The following is a 27,622-nucleotide window of genomic DNA, read 5'->3' on the forward strand; positions in this document are numbered from 1 at the left end:
CATGGTCTCAGTTTTGTGAGTGCTGACAACTCAGAGCTTGCTTAGGATTCTCTCTCTCCCTCTCTCTCTGCCTCTACCCTGCATGTGCTCTCTATCTCTCAAAATAAATAAACTTAAAAAAAAATGAAATGAGAAGCCGTGTACGAAAATAACTGGAATATCTACGTGATTATTTTATTAAATATATCTCTTTTGGAAATGATGCTATAAATATTTGATTTCACTGTACACATTTAAAATCTAAACATATTTTCTTGTCTTTTTATTCTTGATGTATCACTTAGCTGCAAGAAAGCTAGATTTTGAATAATTTTTGTTTCCAAATAATATGGAATCACCTACTATCAAATGTTGTTTCTTCTATTTATTGAATTCCTTGGTAATTATTCCTAGTATAAGACTGTGGAAAAAATAGCTGAACATGTTATATTCTTCCCCATGTTTTCATAAACTTATAGTCACTTCTGAAATATTTAGAACACTGGTTACAAACAGAATCACTTAGGACTTCATATCTCTCAATTAACATATACAATACAGTAATAACACATTTATCTCATTGTCTATTTTAAGATAATACTATTAAAAAACTATAAAGTTAAAATTATAAAATTTAACTCAACTGAAAATACTTATATTAGGATTATTAACCTGTATTAGTATTGATGAAGTAATTAATGAAAGAGATAACTTTAAAAATGTCTTCACTCTCAAAGGTCAAAGTCTATTAGGTAAATGTTTGCAAATTTAGAAACATTTGGGGTAACAGTTAGAAATATGCTATGTGTTTTTCTTCTAAAGTTATTTTTGTATTTGATTTGAAAATTGAAAGAAATTGGACAAAAACTATAATGCACCGTCTTCCCACCTTAGCACAAACATTCTTGGTATTTTTATACAGCAACTTTCAGGTTTGTTCCCCTCCACATGCTTAGCTGTATGCATAGCGTGCAGATAGTTTGTACCTAGATTTCCATTAATGTTTTGTCACATACAACTTTATACACCACAGAATCTTTAAACCATCTCTATGGTGTGGAAAAGTCCACAAAGTGTATTTGATATGATTTATTTACCATTTTCTTCCTGTCACAAAATTAGGTTGTTTCTAATTTCTATCACTATCATAGTATATTGAAATCCTTCTTCCAGATTTTGAAATATCTCTTTATAAATATGTCTGAAGAATGAGATTTCTGAGACAACTGGAATAGTCGCTGTAAATGACTCTTGATCCCTATGCTAAATTTCTTTCTAAAGAGTTTGTTACAATAAATCCAGTAATATGTTTTATCAAATACCCCAAGAATAAATTTTAACAAACAAAAATCTTTCAATTTTGCTTGTGAAATATAATATCCCCATGGTTTACATGCCTACTTTCTAATAAATATAATGAATTATGAACACATAATTATATATTATTACATTTAAAGCATTATTAGATCTCTGAAATAACATTTTTAATGTGAATAGAGCATGTCTATTAAAATAGGTGATCTTCTGTAAATTATGACTTTGTAAGATGATCATGTTTAGGACATTAGGTAAACTACGAATGTGTTACCGTCTCTTGATAGCACCACAGCAGCTCTTTATTATAATATAATGTTTTTACCTCCCCTTTCCCTGAGCAAACATCGTCCCCACCAACCTAAACTCCCAGGAAATTAAACGTAAAATAGATTAATACTCATCTAGAACGACAGTATTTTAAATATGAATTTGACAAACGGCTGATATTTTTCAATGCATCACAAAGAAACAATGGAAATGTATAGTTAATGATAATTACCTTGGAGTTACAAATTATTAATCTAATAAAGAAGTGAAAAGTATATCTGTTGTTTTTCAAGTCACAGATACATTGAGTGTAACACATAACGAAGGCTATTTGCAAAGGACATGATGCGCTCTTAGACAAACCAGGACATGCTGGGGTTTAAATGCTTGTGGCACTGAGCCGTTTACTTAACTCCTCAGCTGTTTCTTCTGTCAGGTGACTATAATAGTGAGAATATTACATCCTTATTTTGATTATTAAAGAAGTGATGCATGCCTGCATAATAAATTCTCAAAATGGAAGCTATCCTATGAACACTCGGGGTTTAATTTCCCCCTTGAAATTCATTGTTCCATTTACTTCACTACCTACATTCCACCAAACAGTCTAGACTAGACTCAATGTTACCTAGTTGATTTATACTTTTTAAATATAGCACTGATAAATACCAAAAACAGACACAATTTCCTAAAATGATCTGCATCAGTGAATATGATTTACAGCAAATTAGTTGTTATGGGCTCAAGTACTCCCAAGGTACTCAGATAATTTTACAAAGCACAGCTACACAGACAGGAATAAAGACTATGTACTTGCATGTGCTGGAGAACATCATCTTCTTTATGTCCCCTTATATTTGTATCATAAGAATTAAAGTAGCATGCTGTATATTTCAACGTTCTAAAGACACAAACAATTTGTCTTTACAATTTGAAAGTTTTTCCTGACCAGTAATATCAGATAATGAGTTTTAAATATTCTGAGTAACTTTAAATTTAAGCATCCTTTGCCACCAGCATATGGAGAATGTATCTTTTAAAAAGGTAATTATTTAGTAAAATGTCGACTATGGTACAGTGAAAAGGATCCTGAATATTATTAATATTATGATACAATTTATTCACTTTATAATTTCCATTTTTAAAATAAATATTTTGGCGGTTCTAAAATAAGAACCCTTATCTCTAACCACTGAGTCACGTAAAATTTGTAAAACATGATATGCAGAAAATAGTAAAGTCTAAGAAAGCCTTGCTTCCATCAAATTAGGATATTAAAATGCTACTTTGAATAACATAAATCTTAAATGAAAGCCTGAGATGAATTTTTAAAAGGCAATTAAATCTGGGGGAAGAAAGGCAAGGTGAATAAGACAGCCAAGATCCCTTGTATTTTGAATGTACTTCTGTGTATGACGTGGACCTCAATGGAGTTTGTGAACCATTAACTTCAATTACACTGAAAACCCCAAACAAACCCCGGGCACTGTAAATCTCATTAATTTTAAACACATGGGGACTGGAATAAATGGACTTTGAATTAACTCAATCCAAATTACCTAATATTAAAACATAATTGGAATTCAGTTGCTTTAAACTGCTTGCCAGTCTGAAAGGCAGAATAGATTGCTATACTAGGGTTTATTATAATTTTATCTACTTTTGAAGTTTCAGAATATTATCTTTATAAGTAAAGTATGATTCCAAAATTGGAAAAATAAAAGGAATTTTCACTGATATTTCTGTATATTTCCTTAAAGTTGAGGGATGTTCTAACAAATACAAGCTCTAGAAGAGGGAAATTTTACTATGAGTTGCTTAAACTAAATATTAAATTCCAAACAGAAGGGTCAACTGTTAAATATACCTGATAATCTCTTATTTTTAGTAAAATTATAATTTCAATATTTGTAGGTTTCATACTATAATCTTTTCTATAGTGGCAAGGCAAAGTATGATTTTAATATCAATTTAGCAATAAGAATGAAAATATAATAAAAGGAATAAGAAAAAGGTTGTTAAATAATAAGACCAAAAAATGTGTTGGTAAAATGAGATCAGATATTCCAAAAACAAAGATAAACCATTTTGAAAAAGCCTGCCACTTTTTCAAAGTCTTGTATCATAATCCCCATCCATTTATAAAGTCACCGTATGAAAACACTGTAATAACTTTGTGTTATTTGTATTAGCCTTCATAAAATTTGATTGTTAAGTGTTTAAGAGCTACATTTTATCAGGGCCCCAATTATTAACCTTCTATTTTTTAGTAAAAAAAAAAAAATTGTTAAACCTACAATAAATGTTCATGCATTCTATGTCCCTCCAAGTTACATTTACAGAAAACTATGAAGAATAGATAATAATTTAAGCCAATCCACCTTGAAAGTCCACGATATACACATGGAATATTGATACCTGAGAAGAAATGTGCTTTGAAACCCTTCTTGGATACAGTGTTGTCAGATCTGAATTCAATTCTCATATTGTTGAACTGAGATGTGATCACTTCAGGCACTTCGGCACCACAAAATTTGCCATGCAATTTAGACTCCGAGGAAAGGCCACTCCAAATCTCCACATAATCATATTTGCAAACCTAGAAAAAACAAAATGATTACAGACACCAGATTTTAAGAGTCTCATGCTCTACTGACTGAGCTAGCCAGGCACTGTATAGTCACAGATTTTAAAGTGTCAGAGGACTGACATTCATTTTTGAAAAGTCTACTATTTCTTTCTCTCTTTAGTCCTCTGGTAGTCAAATTGGAATTAACAAGTAAACAAACAAAAAAAAAATCAGAGAAAGAGTCCAAATATGAGGTGGATGGCATGAAAAATACTAGTGAATTTTGCTCTGAATACCTATTTGTATATACAAATGTGTGTTTGTTTATATGTATTTACAACACATTTTTTTTTCCCCAAAGAATAGAGTTTAGGAGAACTGAGATGAATATTTGTTGAGATAATGGTGCTGATGGTCACAAGAACATCCTTTGCGGCCTTAAAAAAAAAAAAAAATTAAATGTTTAAATATTTTCACTAGGAACTGTGAAAGAACTTGTCATGTGCTGTCTTAGTTAACACTGACAACAATTACATCGAATTGACCATTTAGGGACACCTGGGTGGCTCAGTAGGTTAAACATCCGACTCTTGGTTTTGGCTCAGGTCATGATCTCACATTTTGTGAGTTCGAGCCCCACATCGGGGTGTGTGCTGTCAGTGCAGAGCCTGTTTGGGATTCCGTCTCCCTCTCTCTCTGCCCTTCATTTGTTTGCTCCCAACCTCTCTCTCAAAATAAATAAAGATAAACTTTAAAGAAGAAAAATTTTAAAAATCTAAAAAAATTTGTACATTTTAAGTCTATAAAACAACCATTAACAACAGAAACCTTCCTTTCTACCGTAAAGATAAGAAAACTGAGGTTCAGAAATTTTTAAATAAAATGTCCAAAATTATACTTATCATACATGGCAGTTTAGTGAAAACAGCACAGAGTTTGCCTTGGTCCAGTGCTGTCTCCCAGAAACACTGTGTCCTAATCGGAAGAGTACCCTTAGGAAATTTCAAAGAAGACACAGACACTGTGGTATACAAGAAAAAGGATACCTCGTCTTTCAAATTCATCAAACAAATTGATACTTCTTAACTTCTTTGAGTTGCTAGGCACTATAAAGTTACTCTGTAGCTATACCATACAATTGCAAACAAATAAAAACTCTATGTGGTCGAATGGAGAGGGGAATTTACACTAAAATAAAGTAGACTCATTCTGTTTTATATGTAACGCACTAACAACACCAAAGTGGAAGAAGCTACGTGAGTGCCAGGCATTCTTAAGCAATTTTATGGCTACTCTAACAGATGTTTCCATAACACACTTCTCCAAAGTTCCAAGAGAGCACATTCTAAAGAATATATCTTGCATGAATGACCTTATTACATAAATGTGTAATTAGCAAGGTTTAACAATGCATATGATTGAACCCTGGGGCATGATCTGTACTTTGCAATATGTCAACTCAAATTGAAGTTTCTTGTGATATTAATTAGGTGATAAATAAGCAAAAGGTTGTTAGGAAAAAATTAAAAGTTTACAACTTCAGCCTCTGTTTAGAGAGGGCTCTGGCACAGACTAGGAGAATGTTACCAAGGTTAAAGTTGTTTGACATCATCTTTCCTTTGGATATCAATATAATGAATACAACAATGGACTTTCAACTTTGTCCGATATTCTATAAGTCAAGTTTTTGCTCATGTCTTTAAGTAAGCAAGACATCAAACCACAAAAATACACAGAATTCTGTAACAGCCTTCCACATAGTAATATCATTATAAGTTTAAGAAACTTGGGATATCTTATCGAGTTTATAGAGGGTCCTTCCAGGAATAAAGAACACAGCACCCATGGGAAAAATGCTTTCAGAATACAGTGACCCATTTATTTAAAACCATGTATCCCCCCCATCCTCTTGAATACAAACTTCTAGCCTTCCTAGTAACATCTATCAACTAATGAATCAAAAATGTTGTATCTGTCACAACTAATAGCTTCAGGGGAAACTGACAGAGAGGAAGTCATTCAACACTAAGTTCATACCACATCACAGAACTGGTAGGGAGATGATCATTTTCAAAAAGGGTCGCTCATATGAAACCTTTTCTAAAATTGCTATAAAAATCTGTTCTTCATTTCAATATTTCCCCAAATTTCAGGGAATTATTAAAGGAAAATGATATGTCATGTGGACAGAGTATGTTAGAAACATAAACAGTTTTTGCCATCATAAAATGTACACATGATGTAAGGAAGGTCTCAAAAGAGACCAGCTGAGCTCTCATTTCTATAATTCTCTGAAATACATAAGTTCATCACCTTTCAGATTTTAATTTCCTTTAAGGAAACACAAAAGTCAGGAACTTCTTACCTCAAAACCATTAGTAGGACTAAAAAAATGCACACGATTGCCTTGATGGACTACTACAGGCAGAATTAAGAGAAAAAAAATAAAAGGAATTAAGAAAAAATAAAGAAAAGCAGGAGGGGGAAAAAAACAAAGATACATATACAAACACAAAATAATGGTGTAAAAATCCCTAAATATTACCAACTATTATTTCCCAGGAGAATAGATACATTATACTTCTGTTATCTCACTTCTTTATAAGTGTTCAACATATATATGTATGTATGTGTGTGTGTGTGTGCGTGTGTATATATGTCAGAGAAAAAATAATTTTTGAGTTGATTTTATCATACTTAAAAGTTTTAAATCATGTTTGTTTTAAAACAATCACAGAAGTCATTGGAAGAAAGGATATGGAAGTTAGAAAATTAAAAAAAAAAAAAAAAGAAAAGGAAGTGGGAAAACTCAACAAAACTGAAATTAAACCAATGTTGACCAATCATACAAAGGACACAGTCCTAAAAGTTCTCATTTCTAGACTTGACATTCCATTCGAATTCGGTGTGTGTGCACTAGCACGTAGGAATTCTCAAATAAATGATTTCACTTGTTTGAATGTGGCCACCTGGCAGAAAATGGGTCCTTTATTACAATAAGCTATATTTTGTAAAGGAAAGGGAGTCAACTAAATGCTTCTTTGATTGAGATTAAAAAAATTAATCTTTATTTATAATCATGAACATGTTCATAATGAAAAACTACTTAATACTGAAAATATACTCATCGCCACAAGTAAAATATAGCAGGTTATTCTAAATGGCTTCTTCCCCCACTTTATTTATTTCAAAGAGTTGAGGGAGAGGGGCAAAGGGAAGGAGAGAGAGAATCTTAAGCCAGCTCTGTGCTCAGCATGGAGCTCGACATGGGTCTCAGTCTCACGACCCTGGGATCATGACTTGAGCAGAAACTAAGAATTGGATGCTCAACCAACCCAGGAGATAGCTTAAATAGCTATTTTTGTTTTGACTCAAGCAGTGGATATTAGTTGATTGATGTTTTTAGAAAAGTCTCTGTGACATGAAGCTGACCTTAATTTTTCCATATTTCTTGGGTAAATCAAGCTGTATAATAATACACTAAGTAAAAACTCCCTCTAGGTAATTTTCAGTCTCCCAGAAACAGTCTAGAATATCATCCCATGTTGTGGCGCCTGGGTGGCTCAGTCAGTTAAGTGCCCTACTTGGGCTCAGGTCATGATCTCGTGGTTCATGACTTTGAGCCCCACATTGGGACTCACTCTCCAGCTCAGAGCCTGGAGCCTGCTTTGGATTCTGTGTCTCTCTCTCTGCCCCTCCCCTGCTCACACTCTGTCTCTCTGTCCCTCAACATAAATAAACATTAAAAGATTTTTTAAAAAATTAAAAAAAATAAAATAAAAATAAATATCATCCAATGCCAACAGAAATTACAAACAGTTGCAGAAATGAACAGTACAGCAAAGACTATAACATCTATATGACTGTACTTCTGTAACCCTTCCCTCCTTCCCTCCTTCCTCCCTTCTTCCCTTCCATTTACCAGGTTGTCTTCAGAGGTTCCCAAAACACAACAGAAAAAAAAATTGTATTTATTATTCACTTACTTCATTGCCTTCCAATTCAAAAAACTCAAACTTCATAGAAATTCTGTATTGGGTTGGTGCAACCACTTGCCACACACAGTTTTTATTAGGAGGGTACTCCTTGGGCCAGCCTGGAGTGGTTATAGTGCCATTAAGTTTGGTAAGAAGTCCGCCACAAGCCGCTAGAAGGAAAGAAAAGGACAAAGTTTTCTCCTATAGAATCATTCCCTTCTTCGCATCTTTCCATCGATAACCAAACATCTCAGCATTAAATTTCAACCATCTTCCAGATTTTTCAAAATCTAGAAAGCCTCAGTCTCGGCTCCTTAGTTTTTACTACAACTATTTTAATTATCTAATCCCATTTATAAGGCACTAATTTGTAGTTTTGGATCCAAACAAGCTACGACTGTGTAACAACATTTCAGATCACTTGAAAGTTAGGAAAACAACATAAAGAAAACTGGGTGTCAGTTCTCTTATCTTTTCAATGGGTAGTATAATACCTACACAGTATGGCTGCAAGCATCAATATAGGCTGATGTAGTGACACCAAAATCAGTTGTTTATCTCTTCAAACTCATTTTGCCCAAGATGAGCAACTCTTGGGAGTTAGTGAGCTAGCAAGCTGGATACACTAGAGTAAATAGATCATATTTGTTATTTGAAAACCTCATTTAACAACTGTTTTTCTTCCCCTTTTGGATGATCTATTTAAAAGAGGTACTATTTAATACCTTACCTCTCTTGCTTATTGTTAGTGAAATTAGCAAAACAGGGTATCCAAAAGTAAAAAGAACACATATTGTACAAGGTTTGTAACTAATTCCTAGGGAGTCAAGAGTTACCTAAAGTAACTGCTCTCTTTATTTTAATTGCCTTTGTATATATATGTGTACGTATGCCTATATGTGTGTATACATATGTATATTACTACATCTATTCATGTATTGTAAAAACTTCCTGTACTTTCACATCTACCACTTTTTGCTACATTATTATAAAGTAAAATAATTATTCTTGGGCACCACACTGAACTAACAGCCACATTGTATGGTATACAATGTCCTCTGTTTTAAAGATACTGTATCGCCTACTGTGTCTATTTCATCTGAGTACAGAGAGCAGATCAGTAGTTTAATAGACAGTAGTTTAATAGACAGTAGTTTAATAGTCCTCTGAGACTTTTGTCACTGAGGAAAGTTGAAGCTTTTAAGAAGAAACAGAGAGACCGACTTTTTAACATAGGTCCGGAAGCAAAGACGTCCGCCAAGTTTGCCACTGTTATGTCCTCTATTGCAGACACCATAGAGAGCAAGGTGCTCATTTTTAGGCAACTTCCATTTGCACTTTTGTGGGCACCACCAAAAGTAAACTTAATAAATACATCATGATAAGTAACGCTAAGTTGCTACAAGCTTTATGAAGATGATTTGGGCAGACATGTTGAGAGAGGAATAAAGGAGGAAGTGACCACTGGAAGGAAGACCAGTGTGTTTATTTTGTAATCCAAGCATGGGGCCTGTAAGAGGATGAAGCAGGGGAGATGGGAAAAAAAGACAAAGCTTTAAATTCTGAAAGAAGACATCACAGGACATGGCAACAAAACATTGTGCAAGAAATCTCCTCTTAGAATGTGTAGAGGAAATGGGGAAAAAAGCAAGACCTCTTTGTTTATGAATCATTTATCGATAAAACACATTTAGCTCCAACTTTATATTTGTGCTAAATACTAAAGATACAAAAAAAAATTCAGATTCAGGATTCTGCACTTTAGTAAGAGATGTACCCATAAAATATGTTAAGAAAAGGTAAAAATAAATGCCAGACAGATGGATAAAAATCTAGGTTTCGATAGAGATAAAAATAGAAATAGATGGATAGATAGATGGATGATATAGATAAATAGAGCGAGAGCGAGAGCGAGAGCGAGAGAGAGAGAGAGAGAAATACACATATAAACAAAGTGGCCTGGTAATCAGAGGAGGAAATGACTGATTCTATAACAAGAACCCAGGCTAGGAGTCATGTTAGCTATGACGAAACAGAGTCTTAGGACTCTTGAGGAAACCTCTTGAGGAAAGAGGTTTCTGTGGAGGAAAGGAAAGAGGGAAGCAGAGGGGAAGAAAATGACAGGATAGGAAAGAAAGAAGGAATGGAGCGGCGGTGGTGATTTGGAGGATTCAGGCAGGAAGCGCCACCTGCAAATGCAGCCCTACCTTCACAGCCCCTCTTGTCAGGTCCCAGCTCGTAGCCAGGCTCACACACACACTGGTAACTGCCCAGTGTGTTCAGGCATCGCTGTTCACAGCCCCCACGGTCAGGTTTGGCGCACTCGTCTTCCTCTGCAAAGATGGCGAGAGTTAGAGAACAACGAGACACAGTATTTGGTTTTACATATTAAGGTGTAAAATTTTCTGAAGAGGTGACACTTAATAACTGAATAAAACAGGGACAATTGATTTCTTCAACAAAGGGCCAGGGGCAATTTGTAAGCCCTTGACAGCTGGTATACCAGAATTCATGTCACTGCAATCTAAGAAGTGTATAAGAACCAAGGGAGGGACTGGAACCTTCTATCAGTGCCAACTGAAGATCACCTTATCTCAGACAAGTATGTGGGGTTTTTTTCTGATTTTTAAGGGCTAAAAGAATTCTTACAATGTATAAAATTTCCAGAATAAAATAGAAAAGCTTACTGAAAATATATAGCTTCATCTGTTGATTTCATAGTATAGTTTGCTAGATACCCTAAGAAATGCTTTTAAAGAAATGCCATTAACTGCAAAAATGTAGTGCGCAAAAGAAGTTACAATACAATCTTAGATTTTAAAAAAATGCCATGAAGAAACAGCTTATGGTAAATGTAAATTAAAAAGAAAGAAAATTCAGAAACCTACTGGACCTCTTTAGGGGCGCCTGGGTGGCTCAGTTGGTTAAGCATCTGACTTTGGCTTTAGGTCATGATCTTACGGTTTGTGAGTTCAAGCCCCACGTCGGGCTCTGTGCTAACAGCCTGGAGCCTGCTTCAGATTCTGTGTCTCTATTTCTCTTTCTTTGCCCTTCCCCAGCTCATTCTATGCCTCTCTCTCTCTCTCTCTCTCTCTCTCTCTCTCTCTCTCAAAAATAAATAAACATTAGAAAAAATAAAAGAAACTACTGGACCTCATTAAATGTAAAGCTTTCAGCACTTTCTATATAGACATACTGATCCAGGAAATATTAAAATTCCATATTTTGTAAATACATATGCTATTTTAATTATACATGGAAATATAAATATATATATATGAAATAAATACATATAAAAATATACACTATTTAAAACAGTATAGATGATAAGATATTCCATAATCTCAACCTTCAGAAATAACCTAGTGTGAGTTAAGAAAATAGCAAACAGTATTCTCAGCAGAAACTCTGCGTTGGCCAAAGTCCAAGCATTTTTGGTAACCAAATATATAAACATCACAGGAGAGAATCTTGATAGAATGTTTCTTCTACTGTAAAATCCTACATATAGAGAAGAACTAAAGCATGTAAATGTACATTTTAATAAACACTTTTAATACATCTAGTGAAAGCACCAAGGTTTTCTGCCTTTCAAATCATATGGTGAATAGCGAAGTAATGCTCAGGGAAAATCCATTATAATGTTCTTTAAATAACCAAATGTTAAAATGTTTGGTTATTAATCACACTAAATTTTGACATACACAACTAATCCATCATTTATCATATAAAAATCAGTGTAGAGAAAGTTTTGTTTCTCTCCCCATAAAAGAGTTTTTACAATGACACACTTAATGTTAAGTGCCTATGAATTTTCCAAATGCAAATTTGACACTATGTGCACTAAAATGACTTTCTTTTTACCTAAGTAATACACCCCAAATATGAGACATGAAAATACACTAAAATTTGGTTATGTGAGTAAATATTAAAGCTGATCAATAATAATTCTTTGTCAAAAAGGCATTTTCGGTATCAGAATATCCTACGAAGAAGGCCATACATTATTTTCATCGTGGTGGAATGCTATTATCTATAGGATGGTTTAGAAATGCTGTCACTTGGAAATCAATTGATGAATGATGTATCAGTAAACTTTCTTCTGATCATGAATCCTATGTTTATTATATTGCAAATGTTTTCTCCCCGTCTGCATTCCCTTTCTGGATTTTGCCATCTTGACTGTTTCATAAAAAGCAGATGACAGAATATCCTAATGAGGCTCCCAGCCTGTTCTAGAAAGTTCCTAATTCCAGTATTATACCGGTAACCTTTTACTATCAAAAGTCATCCAAATATCTTTCCCAACAGTGCATTCAGTATAACTTTCCTCTCTTAACTCGAAGTTAAAGATCACATTTATTCCTCACAAAGGAAATATCACACTTTAAATCACTTCGAATTACCTTTAAAAAAATTGGCAGCAAACCCAGCCTTGTTCACAGTTCCGTCAGAAACGAATTTCATCCACAAGGTGTTGGAGGTAGATCTGATATCTTCAGGTTTATCATAACCACAGAAACGTCCTATCAAAGGGCTGTTTTCACTGTTTCCATCTCGAACTTCTAGGTAGTCATAGGCACAGTTGTCATGTCTTTCAATCTGCAATAACAAAAATATGCGAAGATATACATATTTTGAACTTTTTAAATGTTTATTTATTAATCTTGAGAGAGAGAGAGAGAGAGAGTGTGTGTGTGTGTGTGTGTGTGTGTGTGTGTGTGTGTGTGCATGAGTGGGGAAAGGGGCAGAGAGAGGGAGAAAAAGAATCCCAAGCAGGCTCCTTGCTGTCAGCAAGAGCTGGAATCAAGAGCCAGATGCTTAACTGACTGAGCCACCTGGGCGACCCTGTGAAGATGTATCTAATTAGCAGATAAAATAATTTCTATACAAAGACTATTATATATGCTCAGTGCCATAGTGCTGACATAGTCACATAACAAATTACTTACAGAGCTTTTCTTGTGAGTGTGCATGACAATACCACAACAACACCACCCATGAATAAAGGGCATAGTTTTCTGGTACACAGGAAGAGGTAAAAAAAGAAACTATGGAAGAGTGCATCAGAATCAACAAATGCTAACTGCTTCATGAAAGAAAATAAAAATACAAGTAGTACAAAGCAAAAGAAAATGCAGACTGAAAGTTATTAAAAATCTGGGCCAAATATGGCATAAGCAATGTATAATTTGTCCTGAAACATAAAATCGCTGGTAGTTTATCAACAAAACTGTTATTTTATTCACAGAGAAGCTTGATTCAAATTCTGTTGATCAATACTGCACTGTTTAAGTTCATAAATCTCTTTTTAAAGAAAAATCTGATAATATAAAATTACATTCTTTCTTGTCCATGAAATTCTTTACCCATAATTAGCACAGCTATAGAAAGACTACTATATAGTAGAAAGATACACTAGTATATTACTAGTGTATGTAGAATCAGCACTCGCTAGCCCTTTTTCAAGGTAACATGGCTGTTCGGGTGAGCCTTTTTACCCCTACACACTCCTCTTAACCCCTATAATCTACAGGAACTCAATCTCTTTCTTCAAACAACTAAATGCAAATAAAAGCTCAGACCTTTGGCCTATAAAGCTTTATGAAGAATTGCATGTTCATGGACCTATGTTTTGGCCCCCAAACTTCTAAAAACAACAAACCAAAATTTACAAATTGGCTTTCAAATTATAAGACATTTTCTAAACAAAATCCTTATACTTTTCATAGAAAATGGGTATTAGCCCTGAAGTCTTAGTAAGTCAACTTACTGATTAGATATTTAAAGCTAGAAAGCACAGACGTCCATAATTAATAAACCATGCAAAGTATCACATCTTGTCAACTATTTTTCCACATACAATTCACTACTTATTGGAATTCTGTTACACGATGCATGTCAGGAAATACATTCATTCCATGGAATCACAACCCGAATGGATGAAACTGCTGGTACAGTTGGTTGAAGAATCTATTTCATCACTTGTTGATTTGTCAATACATTAAAAATTACAGACTTCAAATAAGAAAGCATAAGAACAAATAGAAAAAACAGACTTTGAAACACAGATTAGGTCAGAACTAATCACCACATTTGCTGCTTTCCTTTTCCCAATCACAAATCAGGATTCATTCACTCCTCCAACAAATATTCAGTGGTTATTCTATTTTAGGCACTCTTCTCACTGCTTGCTATGCAATCTTTTTTTTTTTCTTTCCTAGATTTTATTTAACTTTAAGTTAGTTAACATATACTGTGGTACTGGTTTCAGGAGAAGAACCCAGTGATTCATCACTTATATATATAACACCCAGGTCTCATCCCAACAAGTGCCTTCCTTAATACCCATCACCCATTTAGGCCTCCCCCATACACCTCCCTCCAGCAACTTTCAGTTGGTTCTCTACAGTTAAGAGTCTTTTATGGTTTGTCTCCCTCTTTGTTTTTACCTTATTTTATTTTTCCTTCCCTTCCCTAATGTTCATCTGTTTTGTTTCTTAAATTTCACATATGAGGGAAATCATACGGTATTTGTCTTTCTCTGACTTATTTTGCTTAGTATAGTATACCCTAGTTCCATCCACATCATTGCAAATGGCAAGACTGTATTCTTTTGTATGGCTGAGTAATATTCCTGTGTGTGTGTGTGTGTGTGTGTGTGTGTATAACAATATATATATACACATATATATATATACCTACATATATATATATACGTGTGTGTGTATATATACATATATATATGTGTGTGTGTGTGTGTGTGTATATACCTCATCTTTAGCCATTCACAGTTGACGGACATTTGGGTTCTTTTCATAATTTACCTATTGTTAGTAGTGCTGCTATAAACATTGGGGCGGGTGTGCCTCTTCAAATCAGTATTTTTGTATCTTTTGGATAAATACCTAGTAATGTAATTGCTGAGTCGCACGGTAGTTCTATTTTTAAGTTTCTGAGGAACCTTCACACTGTTCTCCAGAGTGGCTGCACCAGCTTGCATTTCTACCAACAGTGTAAGGGGGTTCCCCTCTAATGCATCTTCACCAACATCTGTTGTTTCCCGTGTTGTTAATTTTAGCCATTCTGACAGGTCTGAGGTGGTCTCACTGTGGTTCTGACTTGTATTTCTCTGACGATGAGTGATGCTGAACATTTTTCCATGTGTCTCTTAGTCATTTGCATGTCTTGCAAAGAATCGGTACCATTTATAATTGCACTAAAAACGAAAAGACACCTAGAAATAAACCTAACCAAAGAGGTAAAAGATCTGTATTCCGAAAACTATAGAACACTTATGAAAGAAATTGAAGAAGACACAAAGAAATGGAAAAATATTCCATGCTCATGGACTGGAAGAACAAATTATGTTAAAATGTCTATACTACCCCAAGTAATCTACACATTCAATGTAATCCCTATCAAAATAACACCAGCATTCTTCACAGAGCTAGAACAAAGAATTCTAAAATTTGTATGGAACCAGAAAAGACCCCGAATAGCCAAAGCAATCCTGAAAAAGAGAAAAAAAGCTGGAGGCATCACAATTCCAGACTTCAAGCTGTATTACAAAGCTTGTATACAGTATAGTACTGTACAAAAACAGACACATATATCAATGGAACCGAAGAGAGGAGACAAAAATGAACCCATAACTATATGGTATGCATCCTTCAGCAAAATGACAAAGAGCCTTACCCTCCTGGACCTTACACGTTACTGATGGGTAGAGAGCAAAGGGATAACAAACAGGATAAATAATTAACTCATAAAATATTAGCGACTAATAAATTCTATGGAAAAATATTCAGTGAAACAAGAAGTGTGAGAAGTAGCATATGCAGGGGAGGGCAGAGGGAGAGGAAGAGGGGGAGAATCTTAAGCAGGCTCCATACCCAGAGCGGAACGCAATGAGGGGGCTCGATCCTGATGCAGGAGGACTCAATCTCACATTGTGAGGTCATGGCCTGCACCAAAATCAAGAGTGTGAGCCACCCAGGTGCCCCTACTCCTTTCAAAATCAGAGTTCTCTATAAATATGAGAACATTTCCAGATGCCTAAGGCTTTTTCTTCAGTCAAAGGAACACATAAATAAATATCCCCAACTCTCCAGGTATCGATAAAAGAATAAATAACAACACGGAACTAGTGACTAACTGTAGGGAAAAGAACCAAAGGTGTCAGAAAGCCAACCTCTCCTCACCTGCTTGAGCAGCACAGAAAGAACTGCTCCTGACTCACGAATCATTTTGGAAGAGAAGAAAAAGAATGAATTAGAAGAAGAAAAGAAGTGAGAACACACAACAAAGCAAGAAGCTGCTTTTCAAAAGTCAACTAAGAAAAATAAAATTGCTTCATATCATAAGCCATACTGAGTAAAAATAAGAAGGTTAATTAGAATTGGTTTTCAATCACTACTTTGAGTAGATAACTGCTTTTTAAAATTACTATATTAACAAGGAAGAAAACAAGATAGACACTACTGAAAAAGAAGCCAAAACATTTGTACTTCTTCAGTGATTCAAAAGAAATAGGATAATGGATATTTCCCTGCACATAAAACTTACTCTGTTCTTGCAACAGATATATAACAGATCCTTCTAAATTTTAATTTAAAGTACCTGTATATTCAGCTTACTTAGTAAACAAGTAGAGGTTTCAATATTTTATATGATACACAAAGTGCAAATACTTCATGGGTGAAATGCATCAAAATGGCCGATTTTAGGATTAATTCTACTAGTATCTATTTATGAATTACGTATCACTTATTAAATATCACGCACTTGGTGTTAAGGCTAACAAAACAGAAACATATACTGTATTCTTACAGAGTAAACGCCACAGCTGTTCAACTGCTTACAAAATAAAAGTTGCCTTATATATATGATATTTATGATATTATCCCTTTATAACAACACTTCTAAATATCTTATCAATGATCTCAATGCTCTTTGTTTACATATTTTTCCAGTTTAACTGCCTTAATCCTGATTGCAATGTGAGCATAATGACTCTGCTCTATTGGTGTTAATTATAATTATGCCTCTTCAACTACATCTACACAACAGTAATGAGGTGAGCACAAATGAAAGTTTGAGTTCTCTTATTTATGTCACTTGTGTAACATTTTCTCCAGCTATATCAATTACTTCATAAATACACAGAACAGATAGACAGAAATAAATATGATTGAAACTAAAGAGTTGATAAGTGCACTGGTGTTATGTCAGTAAGCTCCACGAGGAAAAAGAACACCAAAGTCAAAGATTTATAAAAACAGAAAAAAAGAGGGGCGCCTGGATGGCTCAATTGGTTAAACGACTGACTTCGGCTCAGGTGATGATCTCACAGTTCGTGGGTTTGAGCCCCGTGTCGGGCAGTGCTGACAGCTCAGAGCCTGAAGCCTGCTTCGGATTCTGTGTCTCCCTCTCTCTCAGCCCCTTCCCTGCTCACACTCTGTCTCCCTCTCTTTCAAAAATAAATAAATGTTAAAAAAGAAAAGAAAAGGAAAAGTAGTTTCTTCTTGAATTACATCGCAGACACAGTTCATATCTGGAACCTGAATGCAATGTCATGCACAATTACACATATAATAAATGTGGTTTGATAATGATGACGCTGATTTATTATAGACTTTAAGATAATCAGAGCATAAACCATATTCAAATGGGGCAAGGTTATCATAATGTAAACAGACCTAATATGTACACATAGGATACAATGAATGTGACAGTAAGCTCTGAACAGTTTTTGGAAAACTGTGTTTAAATGATATTGGAAGTAGATCCAAACACACACAAAAGAAAGAATGACTACCAAGACCAGCCAGAAGGGGTTAATGTTACGTTTCATTACTACGTGGGCACTCATGCCTGTCCTGGCATGTTAGAGAGGAAGCATGTAAAAGCCGAGTGACGTTTATTTAGCAAGAACCCAAATCAATTAAATGTAACCTACAGTAGTCAGCCTCTCATTCCAAAACTGCAGACTCACGCAGAGCTTTGTGCTCAGTGCATGTGAGTGAGCTTCGATGCTGAAGGAAAAGCCAGCCTCAAAAGAAGGGATCATGCCCGGGCTTAGGACCCATTTGCACACTTTTCCTTCATTTTATAATCAACTTTCCAAATAAATATTGCAAAAACATCTACCTAGTTATTTGTAAAAATCTCTGAAAACTCCAAAACTTCTCAATAACAGTTTCAATAAAAGCTCTCCCATGTCCCTGAAAAAGTGGAAATGGATTGAAAAATTCTCTGCTTGATTCAACAATCCCATTTCTGGGTATATACCTAAAAAAACTGAAAGCAGGGTCTCAAACAGATGTTTACACATTCATGGTTATACCAGCATTATTCACAATAATCAAAGGTTGTAATAATCCAGATGTCCATCAATGGATGAATGAATGCACAAAATGTCAAATATATATACAATGGAATGTTATTTAGCCTTGCAAACGCGTGAGATTGTTTCATGTGCTACAACACGGATGAACTTTGTGGATATTACACTGAGTGAAATAAGCCAGTCACAAAAAGGCAAGAAGTGAATGAGTCCACTTACATGAGGTACCTAGAGTAGTCAAATTCATAGTGACAGAAAGTAGGAACGTTGTTGCCGAAAGTTGGGGGGAAGAGAGAAAGGGGGTTGTTTTCTGAGCACAAAGTTTCCGTTTTGCAAGGTGAAAAGAGTTTTGGAGACCGGTTGTACAACAATGTGAATGTACTTAACACTAATGAACTGCACACTTTATTTTTTTTTTTTTTTTTTTTTTTTTTTTTATTTTTGGGACAGAGAGAGACAGAGCATGAACGGGGGAGGGGCAGAGAGAGAGGGAGACACAGAATCGGAAACAGGCTCCAGGCTCCGAGCCATCAGCCCAGAGCCTGACGCGGGGCCCGAACTCACGGACCGCGAGATCGTGACCTGGCTGAAGTCGGACGCTTAACCGACTGCGCCACCCAGGCGCCCCTGAACTGCACACTTTAAAAATGGTTAAGGTAAGACCACCTGGGTGGCTCAGTCAGTTAAGTGTCCAACTCTTGGTTTCAGCTTAGGTCATTATCTCATGGTTCGTGAGTTCAAGCTCTGTGCTCACAGTGTGGAGCCTGCTTGGGGTTCTCTCTGTCTCTCTCTCTGACCCTCCTCTGATAACTCTCTCTCTCTCTCTCTCTCTCTCTCTCACTCTCTCTCAAAATAAATAAATAAACTTCAAAAAATGGTTAAGATAGTAAATTTTATATTTATTTTACCATACTAAGGAAAACAAGTCTCTCCTGTGACTGTTAGACTGTAGTTTTAAAATATAATTAACGTAATCCACTACATAAGTGATTAAACTTTTAAAAATAATATAATTTAAAATCTTATACACAGGGAACGATGCTAAAGTCATTACTTTTTGCTTTGCAGGAAAAAATTTTTAAGAAAAATATGACTAAAAAACAATGTAGATTAGCATTTACCATTAAAAATAAACTAATTCAGGAGAAGTTCATTGTCTGTGTGGATTCCCCATAAGTATGCTACTAAATTTGATTTTCTTTTGTTAAAAACATAAAAATAAAAATGAATTAATTTTAATAATGGGAAAAAAAAATCCAGTAAAGTTTGAGACATAATGCTATCAACAAAATGAATTTTGAATAAAAAAAAGAAAGGCTTAACAATAGATCATTATTTTGCTACTATCATATTTCACATTTCACTATTTAATATTATTTTACTATTACTATTAAATATTTAATATTAATACTAGACCATCACAGGTCAAAAACAGAGAAAATATATATACGTCCAACCGTGTGAAAATAAAAATCATGGCTCTGCATTAGCTCTATTTTCATGTGACTTGGGTTTTTTAATGCTGCCACTTGGATTTTTTTTCTTTCATTACACAAGTATTTTTAACTCTTTAATTTAATAAATATTTACTAAAAACCTACTATTGCCTGGAAATATACACTTGACAGTGGATAAACGGTGGAGAATAAAACAGACATGTCCCTGAATGACAAACACGTGTTGATTAAACAACACAAGTGCACAAATGAAGATAGTCATAAAGGAAAAGAATTAATACTATGAGAGAATATAGATGCCTCTCTCTGCTACCAGGATGTGGGCTCAAGAGTGCACAGGCTGTGGAACTGATTTCAGTCATAGTGCTACCAATTATGAATTGTGTGACTTCGAGCAGGTTATTGGAAATGAACACAAGCTAATCTTTCAGAGTAGAACTAAAGCCTCAACCATAAATCTGAAGAGCTACTTAATTCTCTTTGAAGTCATTAATCAAGATATATTCTTAGCCAAATAGTACAATGTGAACAGAAAAATGTTAACTAATTAAGATCTCTTTGTCTTGGCTTCCTAGGTCATTTAAAAGACTACTTAACTTAACCAATATAAATTATTTAGAAGAATTAAAGGATTACTTTTAGTTGGGCAAGCCACAAAGTATCAAGATAAGAACTTTTGTATATAGTTTACAGCTTGCAGTAGTGATGGGTAAGACTATTAAACATTTGCTATTTTCATAAGGGAAGTATAACCAAATCAGCGTGTCTAGAAAGGTTGACAAGTACCTCAAACTTAATCCCACTTAAATTAATGATGTGGGATTTCAATGTAAACATAAGTAAGCTCTGGGTTTATTTCACTTCTTTTCTGCTTTATTGACGTTTCTTTGAAGTTGTTACTATAAACATTTCCAGTCTCCCAAACTTTTTCTCTTCTGTATTTCTGCACACTGAAAGTGCTCCAGTTAAATAGCAGCAGTATAGAGATTTCTTTACAAATAACTCCAAAATGATGTCTGACATGATAAACAGTCATGTGCAAACCCACTTCCGTATCGGCCTTACGAAGCAATGCACCAGTAACTACTAGAGAGGAAAAAGCTTCCCAAATATAATTACAGAAGTATCAGGACTCTATTGGCCTCCAGATAGTATCCTTTCTTGCTCAAAGATAACTGAAATTCATTAATAAAGACACTTGTTCATATTTTCTTTCTGTACCTACATTAAAATCTAAGTAGCATTAGGAGAGGTAAAATCATGACATAAATTCATAGAAAGGTATAAATAATAGATAACTAGTAAGTTCTTTACTGTAGACTTCAACAAAATGATGGGCAAATTTATCTTAAAGGCCCTTTTACCTGAAAGGGGAGAGTGTACCACAGAGAATAAAACAGTTATAAAAACAGAAACAGTTTTTGAAAAAAGGCAAAGAGTGATAAAAAAACTGTTTTGTCAGATAAAACCACAAAACACTATGAAGTGGTGAGGGCTGTTTTTTTTTTAATTATACATCTTCAATATAAAATGTATAAGCTGAAGATTGAAAATATATTACATAAATAAAAATAAATTGACATAAACAGATACAAATTAACTAAATGAAACAAATCACCTAGTAACCACCAGAACAAATTAAAAACATATAACCAGTTGACTCTGTTTTCATGGTAGTTAGTTATATAAAGTTGCTAAAAACACTGAATTAGTGAATACTGATTTATTGTTCCTGGAAAACTACAGAATTAGGTTCTTGTGAGCTTCTAGTCACAAAATTTTTGTCAACCAATCAATATACAGCCTTGTTTTATGTGTGTTTCTGTTGAAAGACACCTTAATATATTGCCAATTCATGAATACAACTCACAGGCAACTGCATTATAACGCATGCCTGAACAATGTTTATATAACACATACATTTCTCCATAAGGCACATCATAGCTGGGAATGTGCATGTCAGATGACTCAAATATTTTGCAACTCTGTGCATGTCCATGAGTGACCCAGAAAGAACCATGAGTATTAATTTGGGGGTTACAAATTAACTTTAGTTAGTAGGAAAATTTGAAAATATAGAATCTGTAAAAAAATGAATATTGACTATACCTGGATTTTGATGCTGGTTTAGTACTGATTTATATGATACTAGGTTAATGGCATAAGTTCACTTGCCATATCTAAAAGACTTAGATGATATATTAGAACATCTCTAAATTCCTTGTCACTTCTCAATTTCTTAGAACCTAGGATCTAGTCTAAATTGAGCTATATGGCATATCAGGTCCACATAATCCAAATGTTTCTTACCTACCTGTCTAAACTTGTTTCCCTCTACATAGAAACATTAGTATCTTTGATAAAGGAAGGATATATTAATTTCCACCCACCAATAATCATGCATTCACACACTCTCTTACCTATATTCCACCCATTCTTTCATCTCTCCCGTTATCATGTATTAATCACACATCTGGTGGTGCTGGAGATATGGTAATTGACAAGACAGATTAAGATCCCTACCCTTTGGTGATCATACTTTAGTGAGAGAGACAGTAACCATGTAAACAAACAGACCCATAACACAAATTCCAGTAGTTATAAGTCCAATGAACCAAAATAAAACAGAAGACTGGTTTATAGACAATTGTAGGCAAAAAAAAAAAAAAAAAAATATATATATATATATATACATATACGTGTATGTATATATATATATATACGTATATATATATAAATATATATATACGTATATATATATATAAGTATATATATAAATATATATATATACATATATATAAATATATAAATATAAATATATATATATATAAAAAGAGAGAGAGAGAGAGAGAGAGAGAGAGAGAGAGTGGTGTCTCTGTCTCCATGGCAGAAACACCAGGGGAGTCCAGGCAACACCCATGAGCCCAGAGACTCTCTCGCTTCCACGTGCAGGCTGTGTAATACGTTTCTTTGGTACTTACCTCTACCCCTTTGCATGTGCCATTTAATTTCCCAGACATATTTCCTTTTATCGTGAAAAAATCGTCTTCTCTTATGTGATCATGAGATTGTATTATATGCTCCTGATAATTTTGCATTGCTGGAAAACTTAATTCTTGAAATTATTTGACTCGTATTTGAATTTTGATATTTAGAGTTACTAAGCAAGGACTTTTTAAGTAAGTGATGATAAAGCAGAGATCCAAATGAAATGAGAGGAATGAAAGCACGGATTTAGAGGTGTTAAGAGCACCAGAGATAAGAAGACCAGAGGGGCTGGCTCAGAGAGAGTCAGAGGAACTTGGGACCAATCATGAGTTGCCTTGGGCTATGATCATTCAGTCTGGGTTCTATTTTAGGTGTAACGGAAAACTCCTGAAAGAATTTAAGCATAGTGTTATGACCTAACTCACACTGTAAAAGTATCACTCTGGTTGTTGTGTGGAGATCAGGATACGTGGGGCAAGAGTAGAGATGTGAGGTTCTCACTAAGCTCCAAGAGAAGAAGTAGCGGTGAGAACAGAGTAGCTGCCAGAAAGTGGGATAAAGTGGTCATGTGTGGGGCATTGTTGAAGACAAAGCAAATGAAATATGCTAATCGACTGTCCTCGGGGCTTAAAGGAAATACTGGAATCAGGGGTATTCCTTGAGTAAATAGTGACATACTGAAATAGTAAATACGAAAATAGGGAAAACTGAAGAAGAGTGGGTTAGTGAACGGCACAAGATAATCAAAGGTTTGGTTTTGGTCATTTAAAGATGAGAGACCTATCTGACATTTAAATATGTCCAGTATATTAAAGAGGAGGAAGAAATATAAGGATGGACAGGAACCTAGAAATAATAGATACAATGTACTGTCAGCCAAACTATGACAGGACTTTTCCCCAATCCCAAATCTCAGTAACAATTTATTCACTCACTCAATCAGTAAGTATTCCTTAAGCAAATACTCTGTGTCGGCTATGGTTCTAAGTGACTGAGATGTAAATCTTTCCAGTCATTACACTATCCTATTGTTGAAGAATATCACTGTAACTATATTGGCCTTAAAAAAATAAATAAATAATGATTGCAAACCCAGCTAAGCCTCCTGTATCTCAGAAATTGTATCTCAGTTTTTGGGTGCATGGAATTTAGTTTTATATGCCTCCACTGAAAACACTTCTGTAATAAAATTGCATAAAACATTCAATTATATATTAAAAGAGAGCTCATCTCTTAATTATCTGCAACATCACAAAAATACAAATAAAGCAGTCTTAGGTAGATAATTTTTCACTGAACTGGCTATTTTGGTCTAAATAGGAGGTGAATCTTATCCAGTCTTAGTTTACTGTTAACAATAAGGTGGTCTATTTGAATAATTGTTGCCATATTACTGATCCATGAGAATAAGAAAATTCCAGGCACCTGGGTGCCTCAGTTGGTTAAGCATCCAACTTCAGCTCAGGTCATGATCTCATGGTTCGTGGGTTCGAGCTCCACATTAGCCTCTGTGCTGACAGCTCTGGAGCCTGGAGCCTGCTTCGGACTCTGTGTCTCCCTCCCTCTCTGCCCCTCCCCCACTCACACTCTGTCTCTGTCTCCCTCTCTCTCTGAAAAATAAACACTGAAATTTTTTTTTAAAATATCAAAATTCAAATACGAGTCAAATAATTTCAAGAATTAAGTTTTCCAGCAATGCAAAATTATCAGGAGCATATAATACAATCTCATGATCACACAAGAGAAGACGATTTTTTCACGATAAAAGGAAGTATGTCTGGGAAATTAAATGGCACATGCAAAGGGGTAGAGGTAAGTACCAAAGAAACGTATTACACAGCCTGCACGTGGAGGCGAGAGAGTCTCTGGGCTCATGGGTGATGCCTGGATTCCCCTGGTGTTTCTGCCACGGAGACAGAGACACCACTATACTCACTGCACTCAGTGGCAAGGATACTCTGGCAGAGGATGGGGTTCTCTTCAGCCTTCTGACTGCTTGGACAGAGAATCAGCCTTCTAATCAGTGAAGAAATAATCACCAATTATGGCATCTAGATCTCTGACCCCTGTCTGCCCCTACTCACACCACCTCATTATTCCTTCCCACTTCACCTTGGGGTCTCAATTTCCAGGCCGACTCTTTGATGTAAAATACCATGGAGTTCTTGACAGATGTCCCCATCTGCTGGCTTCGAATCCGAAATAAGTTCCGCCAGCCCCACCAAAATGACTCATCAGCCAGCTCGGTAGTTTGGAGCCCAGACTTTGCTCCAGAATCCTGACTAACCTTTGGTTTATTGTTCCCTCATCTCAGAACGCAATGTTGGTGCTGATCTCCTCCCCGATATACATTTTTGATGAAATCAAAGGCGAAAAACACTTAAATCTCTATTTCTGATAGGAACAGTTTTCTGCCTAATGGTAAAAAGGTGAAGAAGAGATTTTCTCCATAACAACAACAACAAAAAATGAGGGTCTACCTTTTAACCTCTTAGTTTACAAGAGAAGTAAAAGTTCTATTATTTAATGGACTCTTCAAGCAGTCTTGGGAAGGAAGCCTGTGCATTTGTCAAAAGAAACTGTGGTCAGCACTTCAAACATTCTAATTCAAATGGCACAGTTAACGTAAACTCACTTTAATCTTCTTGAAAATGTCTGCAACAAGAGGAAAGAAGGAAAGAAAAAAAAAACACCTCTTTCACTCTTGATGTTACATTTTATAGGCAATCCTTTGCTTCTCTGCTGATTGAAAAGTGGATTCTCTGGTTCTCTGCTTATTTAATGAGGATCCCCTTAAATGGCACTGTCATTTATGGAGGATATGTTCCGTAAAGGTTGCCCAAAAGACTTTACCTCAAAGGCCTGAAAGGTCAATCCGACATAGTAGTCTTCTGACACTGTTATTTTCCACACACATTCCTTCATCGGTCTGTAGTCATCAGGATAATTAGGAGACTGAATCTGTCCCTCGTTTTTACGTATCTCACCTCCACAGATTGCTGAGGGCAAAAATAATCAAATAAATAAACCCAGAAGTGCCATTCCATTTTCATTTTCTTCTGAGATAACATTTTAGTTCAGTGCCTGTGGCTGAGTACATAAAGACCAGGTTATAAAAATCAAAGCTGGCTGGTTGTACTGTCGTAAATATTTAGATGGCAAAAACGTAGTCAGTTAACTATAAATATTAGAGAACAGCAGGGGACTATAGGATTTTTTTGGTCACTATTTATTTACATCTTTATAAAAGAACATTTTTTTTTAACTTTTAAAAACCTTTGGAGATTTTGTAAATGTATTCTATGTGACAGAATATTCTATCATATTCTGTGTGATTCCCTGAACTGGTTCTTACAGTCTTTTGACCTTAGGTAAAATAGTTGATCAAGAGAGACGCTCCACAGAACTCTCTGGGCCTCTGGCAGTAGGCTAGCATCATGTGCTCAACATCTGTGGCCTCATCCAAATCACCCTCTTCATTGCCATACAGTTAATCTCTAAAACAAAATGCTTCCGTTTATTCAAAAGTTTAAGGGAAGCAGAAATCTTCTGTCTTCCAAATCACCTAAACTCGTGTGCTAGCAGAGGCAGGAGCAAGAAAGGTCTCTTCAGCCCACAACCTGGCAAGAAAAGGGCTGCTTTTAAAGCCCGGACACACAATGCCAGTTTATTGTTTTAGAGAAGTATAGGACAAAGCATCTAGTAAATTCTCCCTTGAATGCTGACTCTCCCACGTAGACAAAGCATGCCCTAGAAATGTGTACAATTGCTTTCTGTGCAGTTTCCTATGACAGAGAATTTCAGCAGTATAGGGACCAAATAGACACAAATCTAGTACAAAGGAAAAATCATAATTTCTTCATGACATTTTAATACTATCATGGAAACAAATGGAAATTTAAGAGGTCTTGTGCCATTTTCCTCTCACATACCCCTGCATACATTTATATGCTACTCTATCACTGGTATCAAAAAACAGGTTCTTCTTGCAATTTAAATGGACTGAGTAGTTTTCTTAAAATCAGTCTCGTGGATATTATAACTCAGATTTAGAAAACTTCATAATTAAAATATGGTTACAATATCATTCTAATGACAATGAGAGAAAGGACATCTCTGCTAAGAGATCTAAGGGGAAGTCATCTCTAAAACTTAATGTGACTTGCCTTCATAGACAGCTGCAAAGCCTTTTCCCACCCAATTACTGCTGCTACGAAACTCAATCCACATTCTGCTGTCTGTAGAGGTAAGAACTTCAGGCAACTTGTCCCCACAGAATCTACCTAAAAGAAATAAAAGAATAAAGAGAGACTCCTAAATATGACTCTATATTCTAGTTGCTTTCCACTCTAGCTACAAATTATATATATATATATAATTTTATGTACATATGTATGTACATATGTATATACACATTATATATAGCCTGACTTGGTTCCTATACTCTATCCTGAGTAACTAGACCTAGACGTATGCTTAATATTTACTTAATAAAGGTATATAAATAAAATAATCTCTTCAAATCTATTTATAAAATACAGGAACATAGCATCCTCAGATTGACTGGCTGATGTCAGCATCAGGGTCTACAGAATTAAGAAACAGCTAGTGCAAAAGACATATTTGTAAAAGGACGGACAATACATTAAGGTTGGGACTATTCTTTCATGGAGAACAGAAAAAGATACAAATGATCTGAGATCAGAGCGGTCACTGTAGA

General features: G+C 35.1%; 1 protein-coding gene across 3 annotated transcripts in view; it reads right to left on the bottom strand.

Moving 5' to 3' along the window:
- The window catches only part of TLL1 (tolloid like 1), a 210,845-nt gene that overhangs the window by 32,451 nt on the left and 150,772 nt on the right, over positions 1 to 27,622 (bottom strand). For all 3 annotated transcript variants that reach the window (XM_058720950.1, XM_058720951.1, XM_058720952.1), the window contains 6 exons: positions 27,069 to 27,185; positions 25,756 to 25,901; positions 12,516 to 12,711; positions 10,317 to 10,442; positions 8,119 to 8,279; positions 3,982 to 4,162 (listed from right to left, as the gene is read on the bottom strand). In XM_058720950.1, coding sequence (XP_058576933.1) covers positions 3,982 to 4,162; positions 8,119 to 8,279; positions 10,317 to 10,442; positions 12,516 to 12,711; positions 25,756 to 25,901; positions 27,069 to 27,185 — 927 coding nt within the window. The remainder of the gene's footprint in view (positions 1 to 3,981; positions 4,163 to 8,118; positions 8,280 to 10,316; positions 10,443 to 12,515; positions 12,712 to 25,755; positions 25,902 to 27,068; positions 27,186 to 27,622) is intronic.

Source organism: Neofelis nebulosa, chromosome 3 (assembly GCF_028018385.1).
Source record: "Neofelis nebulosa isolate mNeoNeb1 chromosome 3, mNeoNeb1.pri, whole genome shotgun sequence".
Lineage (NCBI taxonomy): Eukaryota > Metazoa > Chordata > Mammalia > Carnivora > Felidae > Neofelis > Neofelis nebulosa.